This window comes from Amblyomma mixtum, chromosome 5 (genome assembly GCF_055824585.1).
Source record: "Amblyomma mixtum isolate Tamu chromosome 5, ASM5582458v1, whole genome shotgun sequence".
In the NCBI taxonomy this organism is placed as follows: domain Eukaryota; kingdom Metazoa; phylum Arthropoda; class Arachnida; order Ixodida; family Ixodidae; genus Amblyomma; species Amblyomma mixtum.
Window position 1 is genome coordinate 143,784,554 of NC_143016.1, and position 19,757 is coordinate 143,804,310.

At 50.1% G+C, this 19,757-nt stretch overlaps 1 protein-coding gene across 1 annotated transcript in view; it reads right to left on the bottom strand.

Moving 5' to 3' along the window:
* Positions 1-8,133: 8,133 nt before the first annotated feature.
* Positions 8,134-19,757, bottom strand: part of LOC149343959 (uncharacterized) — a 62,882-nt gene continuing 51,258 nt past the window's right edge. The window contains exons 14-15 of the mRNA XM_089547110.1: positions 9,704-9,817; positions 8,134-8,447 (exon numbers count right to left, since the gene is read on the bottom strand). Coding sequence (XP_089403236.1) covers positions 8,134-8,447; positions 9,704-9,817 — 428 coding nt within the window. The remainder of the gene's footprint in view (positions 8,448-9,703; positions 9,818-19,757) is intronic.

The window sequence follows — 19,757 nt, forward strand, 5'->3', positions numbered from 1 at the left end:
GCAATGAAGACATGAAATGTATCATCCAGGAAAACACCATACAATCGACATCACGCGGTAACTTTGTCATGTTGCCTATGACATGAGACTCCGTACACCGCAATTACTCTAGGATGTATGTCTCGGGTGATCTCGCCATTTTTGTGTAAACTTTTTATTTATTTATTTATTTGGGAATACTGCACAGTCGCCTGACTCCAAGCAGGAGTGGACACCAAAAACAAATACAAGAGTCAAGAATACACAAATACAAGAAACAATACAAGAATAGAAGTACAACTTTACCCCAGCATTTTCAGGTTTGTAACGAACTCTTGCGCACTGGGACTGTCGACAATATTCCTAGGTAATTTATTCTAAGCGCGTATGGTTCTCGGAAAAAATTAATACTTTAAGGTATAGTTTTGGAGGCTATATTCACGAATCATTTTCCCGTTATCAAAACGCGAGCTTGTGCGTAGAGTGTGAGGGGTAATAATGAAATTATGATTGTTGATGTCTGTTATATTGTTATATGCTAAATACAACTATTTTAATCTGCATTCGGAACGCCTCGCCCGTAGTGTGTCGAGACCAAGATAAACAACCATTTCTGTCACGCTGTCAGTGCGTTTATATTTATTGCAAATGAATCTGGCCGCGGTTCATTGAACCCTTTCTAACTGGGAAATATTTTTCTTTGTATAAGGGTCCCATAGACGCGAGGCATACTCCAGATATGGCCGGACCAACGCTTTATAAGCTGCTAGTTTCACGTGCATGGGGGCTTTTGAAAGCTTGCGTCTAATAAACCAGAGAGATTTAAAGGCTTTGGTGCAGACTGTATTAATATGAAAATCCCAACTGAGATTGTGTGTAACTCCGAGGTATTTAACAGACGGTGATTCCTTAAGTGCAGTGCCATTTACAGAATAAGAATGTGGTAAAACGGTTTTGTTCCTGGATATACAGAGGACTAAGCACTTATCAGCGTTTAAAACATGTTACAATTTGCGCACCAACCTGAAACGTCAGCAAGGGCTTTGTTAAGTTTAATTGGGTCAGTTGCACATTTAACCGAGGTGTAAAGAACGCAGTTATCTGCGAATAGCTTTATCTTAACATCACTGTGTATGACTTTCACGATATCGTTAACATAAATAAGGAATAAAATCGGTCCCAGAACCGAGCCTTGTGGTACCCCTGATGTCAACTGCAGTGCCCCCGAGCAGTACTTGTCAACTTGGACGTACTGATACCTATTTTCTAGGTAAGCCCTAATGACCTCGATAGTCTGCTATGTATTCCCATGTCGTAAAGTTTCTGTAATAATTTATTATGAGGCTCTATACCACATGCTTTCGCACAGTCCAAAAATATAGCATCAATCTGTTCTTTGTTATTAATCGCGAGTGAGATATCATGGCATGCACTAAGCAGCTGCGTTAAAGTCGACAAACCACGCCGAAAACCGTGCTGTGCGTCTGATAACAGTTTTTCTTCGAGAAATACGGTCAAGTGTGGGCAGATTATATGTTCCAATATTTTGCAACTAGTTGAGGTCAAGGAAATTGGACGGTAATTGGATACAATCAGGCGATCACTTGACTTGAATATGGGAATGATGCGAGCACCCCTCCAGTCTGCCTGAAGGGAACACTGTGCTAGTGACGCGTTAAAAATGAGGAACAAGTAATGCGAAATCCATTCCGCGTAACGGCGCAGGAAAACTGTAGGAATGTTATCGGGGCCGCTGACTTTTTTAGCGTCAAGGTTAAGGAGCAAGTTTAAAATACCTTCCCGACGCACAATGACATCAAGCATAGAAGAAAAACACCCAGCAGGCTCGGTAACAAGATGGATATTCTTCTGGGCGTATACGGATTGAAAGTACCTGTTAAATTCATCGGCAACTGGTTTTGCCTCTGAGACTGGGCAGCCGACAACCACCAACGAAATACTATTGGATTTGCTGCCACCTATATACGTTCAAAATTTGCCTGGTGCTTCTTTCATGAAATTGCCTAAAGTTATAGTGAACAAAGTGTCCTTACCTTTTTTGACCTCAGTTTTCAGCGCTGCGCTTAGAGTGTCAATAGCAGGGTCTCGAGACCGACCTGATCGTCTCATTCTCTTAAGCTTTCTTTTCACGTGTATTATCTGTCTCGTAACCCAGGGGTTTTGTTTCTTTTTCTTAATCCTGTCAGGAACAAACATGACAATACAATGAAGACAAATTTGTTTGAATTTACACCACAAAACATTCACATTTACGTCAACATAAAAACCGTCTAAATTCATTTCTAAATAGTCTGGGATGCTCCCATCGTCTGCCGTGTTGAAATCTTTTACAACAATCACAGGCTTGCTTTTGCCAGAAAACCTTTCAAAGGAAAAGGTGCAAAATACTACGTTGTGATCAGAGAGCCCGTTCATGACATCAACAGTGTCACATTTGACAGCGGAAGTTATAAGCAATAAATCAATAATATGCCTAGTGGTTGCAGTTATTCTGGTAGGGTTAGTAACAATTTGAGCTAGACCACATGAAAATGCAGTGTTCAAAAGAATCTCTGAGTGCCTAACTTTCATGCCCATCGTATTCACGGTTGACCAATCGATGTTCGGCAAATTAAAATCCCCAGCTAAGAAAAACTTTACGTGCTCGCCCCGGAAACGTTGTACATAATCGTATAGTTGCTCGAGAAATGCAAGATCTGCCGTAGGAGGGCAGTATACAACACCTAAAGCTATAGAATTGCCGTAAAAATCAATTTTACAAAAGATGCTTTCGTGTTTAGGAATAGCTGGCAAAATTGTCACATTAATGTTCTCCTTAACTACAATAGCAACTCCACCATCTCGGGATTGTCTGTCACATCTAAATATTTTATACGATGGGATGATGATTTCATTATCGAGCACACCGGCGTGCAACCAGGTCTCCCTCAGCAGCGTGACATGCGGGCCGAGGTCATAGAGCAGCGCTTCAAATCCGACACTTTTATTCACGATACTCTGCACATTTAAAGAAAGTAACCGTAGATGACAAGTGTTATTTCCTGGTCATTTGGATGCCCCGTTTGCGGCCATTCGCCGGGTTCTCACTCAATTATTTTCAGGCAAAGCCTGTTTTCGTTATATTTTGCAATGCGGTCGTCTGAATCTGCACCGGGCCCCACAAGCTTCCGTCTTTCGTTTCTTTCCTCATCCCACACGTACGTCACCTTGTTGAGAACTAGCTTATCGTACTTGAGATACACTTTATCTTCAGGCGGGAGACTGTCTTTAACGGGCGACCATAGCTGCTTTCTTATTTTTTGAATTTTGAATGAATAATCCTCCGACAACGAATAATGAGTGTCCTTTAGTTTCTTTGCATTTCTCAGAAGCTCCACTTTTTCATTGTAATCAAAAAACCGCATTATCACTGGGCGCGTTTTGTCTGGCCCCTTTCTTCCCAGTCTGTGTATGCGCTCAAGACTGTTTACTTTTATTCCTAGTTTCGTTTCAAATATTTCTGTCAAAACAACATACCTGAGCGATACCACAGTTTCGGATGCAGATTCAGCGATTCCGTAAACGATCAAATTATTGCGTCGATTTCTGTTCTCAAGATCATCTATTTTTTTTTAGAAGAAATTCAGTCTGCTCACTGAACTTCGAAACCCGACGCTCACACTCTTCCACCCTTTCTGTGGTCTCTGAAAATGACAGCAGCTTCTACTCAACAGAAGCCAGCCTTCTGTTCAGCAACATGACTTTCCAAGCTTTCCCGCATAGACTTAAGCTCATTTGAGGCCTCCTGTTGTTTGTCAAGAATAGCTGCCAGCTGTTCAGAAACCGCAGGGCCAGGGCCAGGGTTCATTTCAATATCCCCACTTAACAGAAGAACAATAAAGCACAAGAGTCAAAAACAACTCGCGACACATTCACACAACACCCCTGGGCAAGGGAGTATAACCAGACTCAAGGAATCGCTCTTAAACTCGTGACTACTTCATTTTCTACTAACCTGCGCAAAAAACACGACCCAGGTTAGCCGCGTCTGCATTCTTTGGTTGGTCCCTTGCCCACTGATGAAAAAAGCTTGAGGGGCGGTGCCGGACGGCTCGGGTGACGACGATGTTGCTCCGACGTACCTTTGCAGAACAGGAAAATGTCCGAAATTCGAGGCATTTCTTCGAGCCCGCAAGCTATCACTGCCGTCGAGCGACGCAACTTGTACTTGCTGAAGCTTGAAGATTGGTGATAGATTGCCAATGTGGAATTCTTGAAATGTCACAGGCTCATTGCACGCAGCAAGAACCTGCGCAAAAAAGACGACCCAGGTTAGCCGCGTCTGCATTCTTTGGTTGGTCCCTGGCCTACCAACTTGACCTTCCACTAAAGGGCATTCTTGGTCGAGGCTCTATGCACACATTTTTACTTAATTTTTGTCTTATATTACGCCAACTTACAAATAAGAGGCAGTAGTTCAGTTTGCTTATCAGCATTGTGTCCATGTGTTCTGTATTTTGGTTCGCTTCGTACTGTTTACAGCAAAGAAACATTCCATTTAAGAGGCGGACACTGGTCTTTGAGACTAAAAATTGACCAAAAAATAATGTTCCAAAAATTACATACCTCTGTACAGTTTTTCCTTCAGGCAATCATTATTTTCAACATAATATTAAATTCAGATAATGGTATAGGCTAAATCTGTGCGGGGCCACAAAATTTAACAGCATGAAAACATGGTAGTCTTAGTATGTTTATATCAACATCTAGGACAGATAGAGACGTCATATTGTTTGTTAAGGGAAGCTGAAGGCACAGTGTATCAATAATCAAAGCAAAATTGTTCAATCGCGCTTCAAAAATTTCTAATTTGCAAAGTTTCTGGATGCATGACATTTACACCTAGAATGTTGATATTCGAAGTGCTGTAGAGTTACTAATTAGGGTAAAATGGAAAAATGGCTTTGATCATTGCACTCCTCACGTAACATACTATGCAGTCAACGATTAAAAATTAGTTTTTATGGACGCGTTCTTTTGCGCTGAGGTACTAATAAATGACTAATTAAAACGATTTATATTGGGAACTCTGTAATTTATGAATAAATTGAAATTGGTTTAAGAAAGCGAGCAAAGAGAGTTTCATTAGGATTGGACTAAACAAAGGGACCTTAAGGGTCCTTAAGAGTAACGGGGTGGATTCCAAGAGAAAGCAAACGTAGCAAGAGACGGCAGAAAGATAGGTGGGCGGATGAGATTAAGAAGTTTGCGGGGATACAGTGGCGGCAACTAACAAAGGACAGGGTTAATTGGAGAGACATAGGAGAGGCCTTTGCCCTGCAGTGGGTGTAGTCAGGCTGATGATGATGATGAAATAAAGTGAAAATAGGCCTAAGACAGTGCCCCCCCCCCCTAAAACATATGTCAGATGTGAAACAAGTGAACAACACTATATATTTTTCCCACGAGGGCGTCTTTTGTGGAAATGGGACCATTGTGACTATCTCATTTAGTGTATGCAGTGGTGCGGAATTTTTTTTGTGGCTGTGTATATAGAGCCAGTGAATGAAAAAAAAAGCACTCAATTTTTATTCATCATCAACCTGACTACGCCCACTGCAGGACAACGGTCTCTGTCATATCTCCTCAATGAAACCTGTCCTGTGCCATCTGTGGTCACTGTATCCTCACAAACTTTCTAACCTCATCGGCCCCCTTCTATGCTGGCCTTCTATTCGAATCCAATCCACAACCCTTAACGACCATCACCTTTACTGTCTCCTTATTACATGCCCTGCGCACGCCTGTTTCTTTTACCGTGACTTGACTACGTTGTTATTAACGTTTGTTCCCTCACGCACTGTGCTCTCTTCCTGTCCCTTACCGCTAGACCTATCATTTCCCTTTGCATAGCCTGCTGTACTGTGCTCAATTTAGGTTCAACCCTTTTCGTTACCCTCAGCGGCTCTGCTCCTCAGGGGAGTAACAGCAGTGGGACTGCTGAACTGCCATTCATGCTTCGGAGTGCCTGCGAAGTGCACTCCATCTCGCTATTACGTTTATATACGCCTAAAAATTAAACTACTTTCACTGCACGACAGCATGCAGAGCTTAGACAAAGTATGCACATCTATTTTCATGAATGCATTGACCACATAAGGACACACATCATAAGCACACCAGCGTTACTGCAATATGTGCATGCCATATCTAGAAAGCAAACTCACACGCACATGCTTACAATGTATTGGATAACCACAAGTAGGAAGAAAGCTGCTTTCAGCTCATGCAAGAAACCATGCAAACAATACACTGCACAAGTGGCATACGCACCTGATCTAGCAAAGCAGAAATCTGTAATTACATGCTAATAGTGCAGTGGTATGCAAGCAATGAAATACCAGGATTCCAGTTCCTGAGTGCTGTGGGGAAAAAAACAGTGAAAAGGTCACACACTGCGATGGTTAGTCACTTCATGTATTTTTTAGTCGTATTAGACAGTATCATGCGAGTACAACGATAGCTTGAGCGCACATTTATGGCAGCAATAGAAATGTATGCCAAAGAAGCATTTCACGTACATTGGCGAGGTTTAACGTTGCGAAGCAACACGTACGTTATGCGGGACGTCATAGTTGAGGTCTTTGGGTTAATTTAGACCATGTGGGGTTCCTTAACGTGCGTTGATACCGCGCAACACATGGGAGTCTCTTACGTTGCAGCTTCATTGAAACGCGGCCGCTGCAACCGGCATTGAATCCGACTCCCTTGGTCGAGTAGGCAAGCACCCTAACCGCCGAGCCAACGCGGCAGGGTGCATTACGTCTACACACAGATGCTCAAATGTATATCGCAGCAGCTTGCTTTAGAATGCTGTTAAGCATTAAACAATTATACACACATGCAAACACAGACCTTCGTTCTAATTGTAGCGATGACTACAGCTGATTAGTGAACGTTGTTTGTGACAAAAATACATTCTGTATTCGCACTCGTAACGTTCTCTACCTCTGATATGTAGCAGTGAAATCCTCACCAAGTAAACGATACTTCCCTAATAGCACTGCTCATATCGCACAAAATAAATACAGTGAAAGTCCAGGTGGACGAAAGAAACATATATCCGACACTTACGATGGACTACGTCGTCAGTAAGCATTTCTTGTACTCGGCTCCGTATAGACTCTCGGTCCATCGGCGACACTCGGTATTGGTGCTGGGATATTGGGCTTATATCCTCGTCGAAATTAATGCGGTGTTTGTCTACTGGGATCCGCCGTACCTTTGAGGACGTGGCGAAGCACTCGGCAAAATCCCGAAGGAGGTCTAACAGGCGCTGCCTCTGACCCGCCGACAAGCCGGGATAGATGTTTACGGCTGACAGAACGATGGCTGTATCTAGTCCTGCTGGCGACGGCGATTCCAGAGCACATATTTCAGCAGGCTGAACAAAGCCGGTAACCTATGGAACGGCCGTTCCTTTCGCAATGGGCTGAAACTTGGTCCCGAAGCTAGTAAGCACGTGTGTCGCACAGCGATTCCGTAAGCGAACAAGCACTATTGCAGCGCAGATAACCTTCACGAGCAGAAGGCTCACGTTTCTTTCCGCCAGAACATTGCGGTCACCGGGTCACTTGCGGTCACTTTGCACTGGTACCATCATGTTTCACCGCTGCGGCACGAGTAATGCCGCGTGCTCACGAGTAAGAGCAGACGGCGAGGACAAAGTGGGCGTGTGGACGAGCCAGCCATCTTGTGCAGTATTCTCTGCTGTGCCAGTGCGCATGTGGCAAGTCTTCGGTACAATATTAACAAGGCACGGCTGCATTTACACAACTGAGATGTATCCAACAGCGTGGGGGAGATGTTCATGATGTACATATTGACAACTTCTTACACAGACCACATATATTTCTGTTTGCGTACAATAATCAAAATGTACATAGTCATAACAATACAAGAAGCCTCATACCTAGAAGTTATTTTAAAAAAACTAAACACAACTGAACACATATCTTCGACCTGCAGAATATATAACTTAATGTGCAAAAGGAATCAGAATTTCATCTCCTTCATGTAAACAAAAAATGCATTAGATGTGGATAACCCCCTCCGAGAACATAAAATAAATTGCTCCTTTGGAGACCCAGGAGCCTACTCAATGGCAGACACAACCCTCTCCAGCAGAGCATTATGCTCCCTGCAACGGCAGTCGCGGAGCTCTTCTGCCTGCCTTTGAGCAGCAAGACGATCCTGGTTCCTCCCCTTTTTATTCCTTTCTGCTTTCTCTAGTGGTAGCACCAGCGAGGCCAGCATGTCCTGGCTTGCGCTGAAACGCCTTCTCCGAGCAGGAGTGGCTTGTGAGGGCTTCTGGCTAGATTGGCGACCAGTGCTCACTGCATCGGCGCCGTCTTCTGTGTCATTGTCCTCAGCAGCCCCTCGCCCTCTCTTCTCGGTCCAGGAATGGCCTGTACGGCAGTGAAAACAGAATGACAACATTTTCATGCGCGCGAGATGGCAGTGTCGCACACTGTACAGTTGTCACTACATCAAGTGCTATAGCCTTTGCATTGCTTTGCCAATGGTAGCATACACCAGGAGCACATGAATGGTGCCTCAGGTCCTTTGGTACTATGTCTGCTGTGAAGGTTGGTAATGTGTTAAGCTTTATGTAATATCAGTGTCCTAATCTCGATGAATTCAAATTCGGTCCTTTCTGACGAGAAGGCTACTATAGTTGCGCACTTACACCAGCATCGGTTTTCAGCGCGCGCAACAGGCGCGAATGAACAGTAAGTACCCTTGTGGTGTCCGCACCAGGCCCGGTCCAAGAAGGCACGGAAGCTGTACTGCGTGCCTTCCGCCGAAGGCCTCTGCAGCTATCTGGACATAGGAAGTAGCAGGTAACCACCCAAGTTTCATGCCTGCTCGTGTTAGCACGCAACAGACTGTGATCCTGCTGGCTTGGCAATTTGTGCACAATGAAACGCTTTATACAGCGAAGCTTTCGATATATCTAGATGTTTTCTGCCTCAATGGGGGGTTCTCATATTGGCTGTATCATGTTCTACGGCCAGTGTAATTAACTTTAAGCACAAGCGATTCACTTGTGTCACGCTCATCGGTAGGGCAAGCACAAAAATTCTTTCTGCCGACAGAGAAAAACATACCAAACGCAAGCGTTAATTTTTGCAGACATTACGTGGATGCATATTCAGGGCTGCATACGACTCACTCTTCAAAAGGACACCTCCGCTTGTCGTGGCCTGACCGATTGTTGTGGCGACGCACTCTGAAGAGGACATTGTTCCGACGGTGCCTCCAGAACTTGGGAGGAGGTCACGATGCTAGCAGATAAATCCTTGTTGAGGGTCACGGGTCATGATGCGCTGGGGCTTCAGGCGGTTCGCCTGGTCTGCTCGAAACGTTTTCTACGCTTCAATCAACCCGAGGACTTTAGCCCTCGCCCACAGCTCCTCGGGTGGCTCGAGATCAGCCGGACCGGCAACGTTTGGCTCCGGAAAGATTGGTGGGACGTCACGAATGGCTCCAGTGGTGGTGGGCTGGCAACGATGGCTGCGTCGGAGGGCTCGATGCTGTCCTCTGGCCTGTCGTCTATACAGACGCATAGGCCTTCTACAAACCTCAGCCCAGTCTAGGTGATGCGAACAAATTCACACATTACGAACGATTCCGATCTGCTTCACATATGTTACTTACATACCTTCTGTTTCATACAGAGGCAGGCCGTTATCAACAAGCTGTGTACCTTCCTCGTCGACTAGTAAGTACACCGCCGTCTGCACGCCGACAATAACCACGGTCTTCGACGTGATTTCTTTTGCAAGAAGGTGGAGTTAAACCTGAGCACACGAGACCTGAAAATCTCGCAAAAAATGCGGAAACCTCGCGCGGCATGTCGCATGCATAAGTAGAAAACCTTAATTCTAACCCAAGAGGATTCGAACTAGTGACCTCGGGATTCAAAACCTATTACTATATCCACGACGCCACGGAGGACGGAGCGATTCAAAAGGATTCGAACTAGGGACCATGGAAAACCTAGTACTATATGCTCTGAGTACTATATGCTCTGAAGTCCGCTCTGAATATCGCTTTGCTGACCACAGCATCACCTCAAAATTAACTAAGAAGTTGGAGGACGCATAAGCTTCGCCTTTAAGAGTGGGACGCGACAGCCGGTCGCAGCCTGTCAGGGAGTCCGCAGAACGCCATTGCCCATTCGGCGCGACGCCTAGCCCGTTGAGTCTCCAGGCTCTCAACAGACTCAATGCCACGAACGCCATCATAGCTTCTGCGCCAAACGAAGGGGCAGCAAGCCACAAGCTTCGCGGTGAACGCGCCTTCGGTGTGCGCTACGTTCGCCGCTCACCGCGTGATTCCTGCGTCCCCGCACGGCCCCAGTGCGCCCGAACGAGACGAGCGGGAGGCGCTGCCGTCGCGTGCTGTTGAGGCAGTGGCGTACATTGCGAGGAGGAGGTTTTAGTTGGCGCCGTGTGATCGGGTTACTTGAGCGCCAAGCGAAGAGGGGTTTTTCACTCACGGCCAAAGCCGCCGACGACGACACCGGCTTTTCTTTGACACGGGGCCCTTAACGCTGTCGCGTTAAAATTATAGTCAATTTCCGCGTCGGCGTCGGCACCGGTTCTAGCGGACCGCTGCGGGCGCCAGGCAGGCCGCACCGCTACGGTGGGCTAGCGGCAGCTGCGAAGCGATTCCGGCTAGAAATTTGCTCGTATCACAGCAATTACTTCTACGAGCAACTCGGTATTGATCAATGATCCCCAAAAATGAAATGATTTTCATAATTCTCTATTCCAGCGTTTATGATTTACGTCAAAAGCAATCTTAAGCTGATTTTTATGACGCCGCCGGACGGAATTCAGGCTGGCCGACCGGCCAGCAGGCTCGATCTACTTCCCGTTCGCACCAGAAAAGACGAAACAGCCATGCTATCAGAAAGGCTGCTTCTTATATTCGAGCAGCGAAAGAATGCCTGCGCAAAAGCCGAGCTTTCGGCAACGACGACGTCTGCGGGAGCGCCGGGCGCCCTGGTCGTCGCTAAGCCTAGCTGGTTTTGAATTGATGCCGCAGCTGATGGCGCTTCGGAACTATCCAGCACCGTAATAAAGGAACTACTGTATGGACACCCCTTTACTGCGAACCCGTCCCATAATAATATAAAGTTATGCTCGATTTCCGCGACGCCTTCAGCAGCGGATATAGCAGAAGCCACGCGAGCCGAATCAAGCAGCAGCATGATAAATTTGCTTGTATCGTAGTTATGACTTCTACTGGCGCCTCGGTATTGGCCAACGACTCTAGCAATGATACATCTTTGACACTCATCTATCCCAAAGCTTCTTTCATCGTAAAAAATCAGTACTATAGCGGAAACGAGCTCGCGTTTGGTGTATGTTTGGCAATAATGGGCAATGGTAAGTTGGAGATTTCGATTGCTGGGAGTGCTGTCAGGAAGCAATAGCCGCGTCAGACTCTTTTCGGGCATTTTGTTATCCCTCCTCAAGCAATTGTACCCGTTGTCTCGAATAAGGAACAAGGAAAGAAAATAACCGTGTGCAAATGTTTGGTCTGGATGCCGTAAGTAGCAGGAAAGCGCCTACACCTCAAAGTATCCGCTGACGCCGGCAATATAACTCTGCGAACTTTCTGCATAGGCCCTGAGCCCGCCGGTGCCCTCATAGCTCCCCTTACTACTGATCACACATCACCAATGCACCGCTTCAGTGCGGTGTAGCTTTCGCACTCGGCACGGCTTTTGACTTTTCAATAGCCTTATACAAAAAATCGAAACGGAGGCAGTAAGGCGAAAGGGTAGGCAATGACATGTTTGCGAAAAAGTTGTGCAGCCAATTTCGGATCCTTGTAAAGTATTCAGCCGTAACCCCGTCTAGCTTAAATATGCAGACCCCCGCACATTTTTCTCCTCCATTTCGGGAAGGAACTTATTCTTGAGCATTTCAGAATGCAATACTGCAGTGACTGTCTGTTAAAGAAAGTACCGGCGAGTCCTCCCCACCTTCTACACAAAACCACGATGCGCGGGGAGTGAATATTTCTTGTGAAAAAATTTCTGGTTGCTCTACAATGAAATGCTGTGCTCTACTTCTTCATTCGGCAGTCTAGGTCAAAAAGGCTTCGTCTGTGAATAAGACAAACACAAGATGTCATCTGCCGCCTTCTTGTTCGTAGGGACTTAATGGAGAGAACTCTGTGTTGTCGGAATAGAGCGGCCGTCGGAGGCACACGAAACCAAAAACCTGTGAAAACATAGGCGACGATTTATCGTTTATTTCTGTGTGCACCACTCTTTATGTGATAATTTCACTATGGGTTTTACTGCCAGGAGCGATGAGCCTTCCTTGTGTATTAATTTCAAAGATCAGAAAGCATCTTCGAACTAAAAGCGTTACTCCCTCATCGACTTAGCCGGGACGTTCCTTGTCAGGCTTAATGGAACGATCAATGTCCTGCGTGTATGCTTCCCGCCTTGCTTTAGTGTGATTGAATACACGAGCAGAATACTTTTGGTATCGCGACCTGGGTAAATTGGAGTGTGTTTTCGAAGGCAATGTTTTTCCAAGCCCCGATCAAGACACAAAAGGGATCGTAACAAGCAGAAACGCTGTGCTTAGATGTGTATGAATTGTGGTTTATTTTCCCGTTTAAAAAAACGTTATGGAGGCGGCAGGACAACACTCCGCGGCCTGCATAGTTAGTGAGCCGTGAAAAACGCAGGTCTAGAGATTGCTTTATTTGCGGCTCCGTGGTTTTGTCGGACTGATGAACGTGGCTCGGCAGCAGCCGACGCAAGGCCGGCCGTTCTTCTTCCGTCCAGCACCTCGAAGAAGTCCTCTGTGGACTACAGCGTTCACACACAAGGATTCTCAACGAGAGTCGCGCTCCCGCCGGACGTCCACCTCTTCCAGATTCTCGCATCCTCGAACCAGAATCTTCAGCGACTCGGCCTTGTTCACGGTGCAGGAAGGGAGTTCCAGTGCCCGCAACGAGATAGCGTTTATCCCAAGTCAACTGAGTCGGCAAGTTGCATTTAATGTGCTGCCACGGCAGGCAAAGCTCGGTAACGTGGTATAGGAAACAGCCATGAAAAGGGGTTGGATAGTGTGTGTGAGGATCGGCACTAAAATATTGGGAAATGGCAACTGCTGGATGAGAGCAGGGCTATTGAGATAGACATGACATGTCGCCAGTTGACCAAGAGCCTAGTCGACTTGGAGAACAAGGTGGCTGGGCTCTCGTGTGTAGCCTTCAAAGGTTAGAACTGCTTCCCAGGTCCTCCGGAGAGGAACCTCCTGGAAAAATAGATCGAAAAATGTAGACAGACTTGCCTAGGAGCACACTGTCCTGGTACAAAAGGTTGGATGCGCAGATAAAGCTGGATCATGCTTTCGGCTTTAGGATGTATTTCACATGCAGCACTGTGCGTCGACGATCTGGAAAATTGGGCTACGCTTCCACCGCCTGGAATTTCGAGCGATTCTGGCTGCGAGAAACGTTGGCACGAGTACTGGAAGGTCGTCAATCCTGGTCGGAACAGCAAGAGTACTCCTCTTCCCGCTTGTTTAACGACGGCGTAAATGTGGAGGTGGTATAGCTAGCGGCACATGTGTAGGCAAAGTTACAAGGAGCCGGCTTTTTGACGCGTGGCAGCCACCTTCACGTACATGTCTTCGAGATTGAATGCTCCCAACGTGGGCCTGGCATCCATCTCCCTCGCGGCGTTGTTCAGCCTGGATACGTTAAGCGCTCCTCGTGAAGAGTTCGTTCTAGCTTCCGCACCCCTCAGAAGTTCACTGCGAGCAGGTGAAGCATGTAGATGAGCTTGACGACGCTGCCAGAAATGTTCAACTCTCGATGTTCTGCCAGATGGCGACGAAGCTAAGGACGGCACTGGTTGGCAGGACTAGACAGCTGGAGATACTTACGAGACAGTGACTGGCTGAAAATTGTGCACCGAGGGCATTATCCCAGCTTCCACTCGTCCGTGTGACACTTCAACGTAAACATGCGGTCACGTCTGTAGGGTCTGCTCGCGGGCAAGTCAAATCCCGCGCCGCTCACCGCGGGTAGTCTGGAACCCTTCTTCCCGAGTGGTGGGGCGGGGGGAGAGAGGCGAGGAGAAAGCCTTTATAAGGCGAGACCGGAGAGGCTCGCGGTCTCTTGCTCTTGGACCAGCCCTGCCGAAAGGACCACCTGACCCAGCTGCCACGACGACGACCGGCCCCCCTGATGTGAGAATAAACCCTTTGTACAAAGTCCTGCCTCGAGTGACTGCCTGTGCGCCCCCGCGCAGAGGAATTGCCCACAAATAATGGCGCCCAGCGTGCGGCTTTAATTAACACCTTGTGGACGATTTCTCTGCCGATTTTGGGACGTGCAGCCAGACTCGTGGCAGGCCCTCTTTGTTCAGGGCCACGCCGGACCGATAGGGTTAAGGAGCGGGTCAGGCGGAATGTTCGCGGGGTAGCGACTTGTGTAGTGTTGTAAATTTGTTAGGGGTTTTGTGTTATTTATGTAGTTTTCGGGCGTTTTGTGTTGTGTATTTCCGCGTGTTTGTAGATAGATTGTTGTGTATGTGAATGTTCTTGTTGCCATGAGCAGTTAGCCGGTGCGGCCGGACAGTTAGCGCGAACTATGCCTCCCAGAAAGGATGTTTCAGCCACGGCTTTGGATGGCGGGGCAGCCGGTAGTGAGACGGCCGACGCGGCGGCCGTAATGGGGCAGGTGACTGAGATGTTTGCCGCATTGGCCCGTCAGCTCGGTTCGGTGGCTGGCGCCAACCAGGCCGCAGCATCGGTAGCATCGGCGACAGCATCGCGCCCGCGGATAAATATGGAGGTCCCCTCCTTTTCCGGGTACACGGACGCGAAATCAGTCCACGAGTTTTTGCAACAACTCGAGGACTACCAGACGGCTCTGGGCGCCCCAGATGACGTAATGCTAGGGCAGGTCCTGCCTGTAGCACTCGTCGAGAGCGCGGCGCGATGGAGGCGCTGCCAGCCGACTTTTCAGTCGCTGGCGGACTTCAAAGATCGTTTCCGCGCCGAGTTCTTGCCGCCTGATTATGAGCGCCGGATGCTGGATGAGCTCGCGTTGCGCACCCAACACCCAGAGGAAAGCCTCCTCGAGTACGTACGCGCAATGCAAGAGCTGTACAAGAGGGCAGACCCGACGGCAACCGACCGAGATCAGGTTGCGCGTGTGATCAGGCAGTGCCATCCACGCTTCAAGCCGTATCTGCGGGGCCGCAGTTTTACAAACCTCGAGGCCCTAGCGCAGGAGGCCAAGACCGTGCAGGCGGATTTACTCGCCGAACTGCGCTACCGGCCGCCCCCCAGGCCGGCCGAATCGCTGGAACCGGGATGCGCATGGGATGGAGGCCGAGAATGCGCGATGAGGGCTCGGCGCGATGAGGGCTCGGCGCGCCGAGGTAATGGCCGTGGAAAATCAGGCGGAACCCCCTGTTGTCCCTCGTGCGCTTGACCCGTACGCATTCGAGCAGCGGCGTCGTGCCGATCTCACAGGCCACGCGCGGAGCGAGCGTCGGGAATGCGCGGAGAAAGGGGAGAGCCGTCCCCAACCGCTTCGTGGAACGAGGGGTCCTCCGTCTACGCGGCGGGTGAATGACCGGCTTTGCTGGAATTGCAACCAGCCCGGCCAAGTGGCACGCGAATGCCAAGCTAGGCGTATGCAGGGAAACGCCAGGCGCTGGCGGTGATGTCTGGTGGCAGCGGCCTTTCATCGTCAGCGGGAGAATTTCATGGTTGTCAAGGCGCTAGTCAGGAAAAGAACTCCCGCGCCGGCGACGGGGAGGCCTTTGTCCCGCTCGCCTGTAGAACTGAGGGAGTCGTTCCGCGCTCAAGCCCTTTTATGCTAGTGCAGTTAGCGGGTCGATGCTACTCTGCACTCGTAGACACGGGCTCAACGCTGTCACTGGTCGGTGACGAGGTGTACGAGGCCTGCCGGATAGGTAACATCCGTGTCAGACCGGCCGAAACCCCGTTAAGCTTAGCAGCTGGGGCGGCAAAGGCAAAGGGAGCAGTGCGTCTTACGATGCGTTTTGACGGCAGAAAGCGGAGACATCGCTTCGTCTATCTGCCTGGCTTGTCGATACCAGTAATTCTGGGAAGGGATTTTCTCTCGAGCGAAGGCATTGTGCTCGACATGGGGGAGAACGGCTATCGTTACAGCCAGCTCGCCCCCCTCATTCCCTTCGAAAGCGCATCCTTGCCCGGCTGTCCGGCACAAAAGGTGGTTGTCCACACCTGTGCGACAGAAAGGCAGGTGAGCTCCCTCGAAACGCTGAGAGACGGTGGCCCGTTAGAAGCGATTATTGCGTCTTTCTCAGGACCCAGTAGTCAGCGCCGAAGGCTCGCGGAAACTTTACTCCCGTTTTCGGATTGCTTCACGGAGAAACCGGGCAGAACCGACCTGCTTCAGCACGAGATTCAGACGGGTGATACGCGCCCTTTCAGGTGTAACCCGAGGCCGTTAAGTGCGCATAAGAGGCAGCTTCTCGACTGTGCCCTTGACGAGATGATTGACACCGGTGCGGTGAGACCCTCACAAAGTCCCTGGGCGTCACCAGTGGTTCTAGCACCCAAGAAAGATGGATCGGTCAGGCTGTGTGTTGATTATCGTAAGCTCAACTCACTGACGCCTACGGTTGCGTACCCTTTTCAGTCGATCGAGGCTGTGATGTACGCGTTAGGGAACGCGAGGTTCTTCACAGTCCTAGATGCAAGCAGAGGGTACCTGCAGATTGAGGTGGCCGAAGGTGACATTGAGAAAACCGCATTCACCTGCCACCGCGGGCTCTTCGAATTTACTCGACTCCCGTTTGGTTTGTCTAACGCCCCGAGCACGTTCATGCGACTGATGGACATCGTGCTGGGCGATGCAAGGTTCAACTACGCCATGGCGTACCTCGACGACGTTGTGATATTCTCACAGTCGTTCGAGGAGCACCTCATTCACCTGAATTCCGTTCTCGATAGAATGAGACGTGCCGGTCTAACCATCAATCCAAAGAAAGTGCAGTTGGCATCGAAGAGAGTGAACCTCTTGGGCTTTGTCGTGGATGATGGCACACTGAGACCAAATGATGACAAACTGCAGGCAATTCTGAACTACCCCTGCCCCATGGATGTGAAAAGCTTGCAGAGGTTTTTGGGGATGGTTGCGTTCTACAGGCAATTCATCCCGCGCTGTTCGGAGCTTGCAAGGCCGCTGAACCTGCTGTTGCGTAAAGGCTCGAAGTGGGTCTGGGGCAAGGAACAGAGTGACGCATTTGTTGCCTTGGCTCGCGCGATAGCGAATACCGCTAGTCTGCGCCTCCCCGACCTGAACAAGCAGTTTGTCTTGCAGACAGACGCTAGTGACTACGGTGTTGGAGCTGTTTTGTTGCAGGAACACGAGGGCAAACTGCGCCCTGTCGCGTTCGCTAGTCGCACGCTCACATCGGCGGAGCGGAATTACTCCGTGACCGAAAAAGAATGCCTGGCGATCATGTTCGCATTGTCGAAGTTCGACATGTACCTAGACGGAGCGGTCTTCACCGTGCAGACAGATCATCAGGCATTGTCTTGGTTAAAGAGGCTCAAGAACCCCGCAGGCAGACTCGCGCGATGGGCGCTGACGTTGCAACGTTACGCGTACGCCATCGAGTACCGCCGAGGCAGCTTGAACAAGGTGGCCGATGCTTTATCGCGCGCACCATGGAATGCTGGCGGAAGCGCTTCAGAGGCGCAGCCCAGCTTTGTAAAAAGCGGCGTCACCGCTGTTGGAGAGGAAGAGAGGGCGGACGGGAGTGTCGCGCCCTGTTTGGAGAGAGAGGAGACGGACAAAGGTCCCGCACGGTGCTGTGACGGAAGGGAAACACAGCAGCTCGTGGCGGCGACCGCTCGCCTGCCTAGGAGCGAGGCAGAAAGAAATCTGTCTTGGGGAGTAGCGGTCAGTAGAGAAGAGCTGATCGAGGCCCAGAAAGCAGACGGTCTTTGCCAGCGGGTGCTGAAGGAGCTTGCGAGCAGCGCAGCTTGCACCGGGAACGCTGAGGGCAAGTACGACGCGTATCTGCTGGGCGATGATGGCTTGCTGCTCCGCTATATTCCCCAACTTGACGAGGAAGCGGCGATAGCATCCCCTTTCCGAGTCGTGGTCCCGAGAAGGTTGCGGAAACGGTTCCTGCAGTACTTCCATGACTCAGCGCTGGCAGGCCATGGCAGCGGCAGTAAGACTTACGACAAGTTATGCCGTGTCGCGACCTGGCCAGGCATGAGAAAGGATGTGCTGGGATACGCCCGTACCTGCCCGGTATGCCAGGTAGCCAAGCCGCGGGCGGGCAAGCCCGCTGGCATGATGAAGGCGGTAGTTAGCAACTACCCGTGGCAAGTGGTCGCGTGCGATATCATGGGACCCCTCCCTCGGTCCGCGCGCGGAAACCAATTCATCCTGGTAATAACGGACCACTATTCCAAGTGGGTTGAGGTTTTCCCCCTTAGGAAGCTTGTGTCGGAACGAATTTGGGAAAAACTGTTGGAGACTTTCACTCGTTTCGGTTTCCCTTCCGACCTGATTACAGACAATGCTTCGTATTTCACAAGCAAAGTCTTTGTAGACTCCTGTCGGGCGCTTCAAATCCGCCACAGGAGAACGAGTCCCTACCACGCTCAGAGCAACATAACCGAGCGGGTGAATCGAAATCTGAAGAGCATGCTGGTCGCGACGACCGAGCAGCACAGAGATTGGGACGCGCGGCTGTCCGAACTGGCGTTCGCTACAAGGACAACCGTGAACAGGTCAGTGGGTATTACACCCGCTTACTTGAATTTTGGGAGAGAGATCGCTTTTCCGCTAGAGAATGCCCTACTCGACGCGGCGGGGCCTGCGCCCCCTCCGCTTTCGCAGTACGCGGCAAGGCTCCGGGAGCGCTTGGAGGTAGCGCAGCGCGCAGCCCGCGAAAACCTCGATGTCGCGCGCATGGAGCAGGCGGATCAGTACAACAAAGGTCGCCGTCACGTCGTTTTCAACACGGGCGACTTAGTACTCAAGAGAACGCACCCACTTAGTAACGCAGCGCGCGGTTTCGCCACGTCGCTAGCGCACAAGTGGGCTGGGCCGTACGAAGTTACGGCACGGACTACGCCGCTCACCTACCAGTTGCGGTTGTTGACAAACGGCGAAACCGCCGGTCCGGTGCATGTCGCTGATTTGAAGGCTTTCCACCTTCGCAAGGACGATGGCTGCGAAGCGGTGGAAAATCAGCGCGATGCGGCGATCTCACCCCCGGGAGGACGAGCAGGTAGCGGTGCGGTTCGCAACCGACGCTACAACCTGAGGACCAGGTAGCACCCGTGTCTCTCGATCAATTATCACTCGCAGTGCTCTCGCCCTCTCAGTATGTCTTCTAGGAAGCTCCAGCGGACCGACGCCCGTGGCTCGGACTCCAGAAGGCAAGGCAGACCTCCGTCGAACGGTGGCCGCCATCAAGGCGCGCCACCCGGCTGGCGGCAGGAGCCGCGCGAGTAGCGCAGGTTCCACGGCCGCGGTGGCCCCCACCGCCAGTCTAACCGCGCGCCTGCCCACTGGAGAGAACCTCCCAGTGGTGCAGGACAACGCAAGAGGGCCGGTGACGACCAGGCGCAGGGCCCCCCTCAGCACCCAGCCGGCGCTTCGGCCGCCGAGCAGCCGCAACCCAAGCGGCCCAGGGTCCTGCG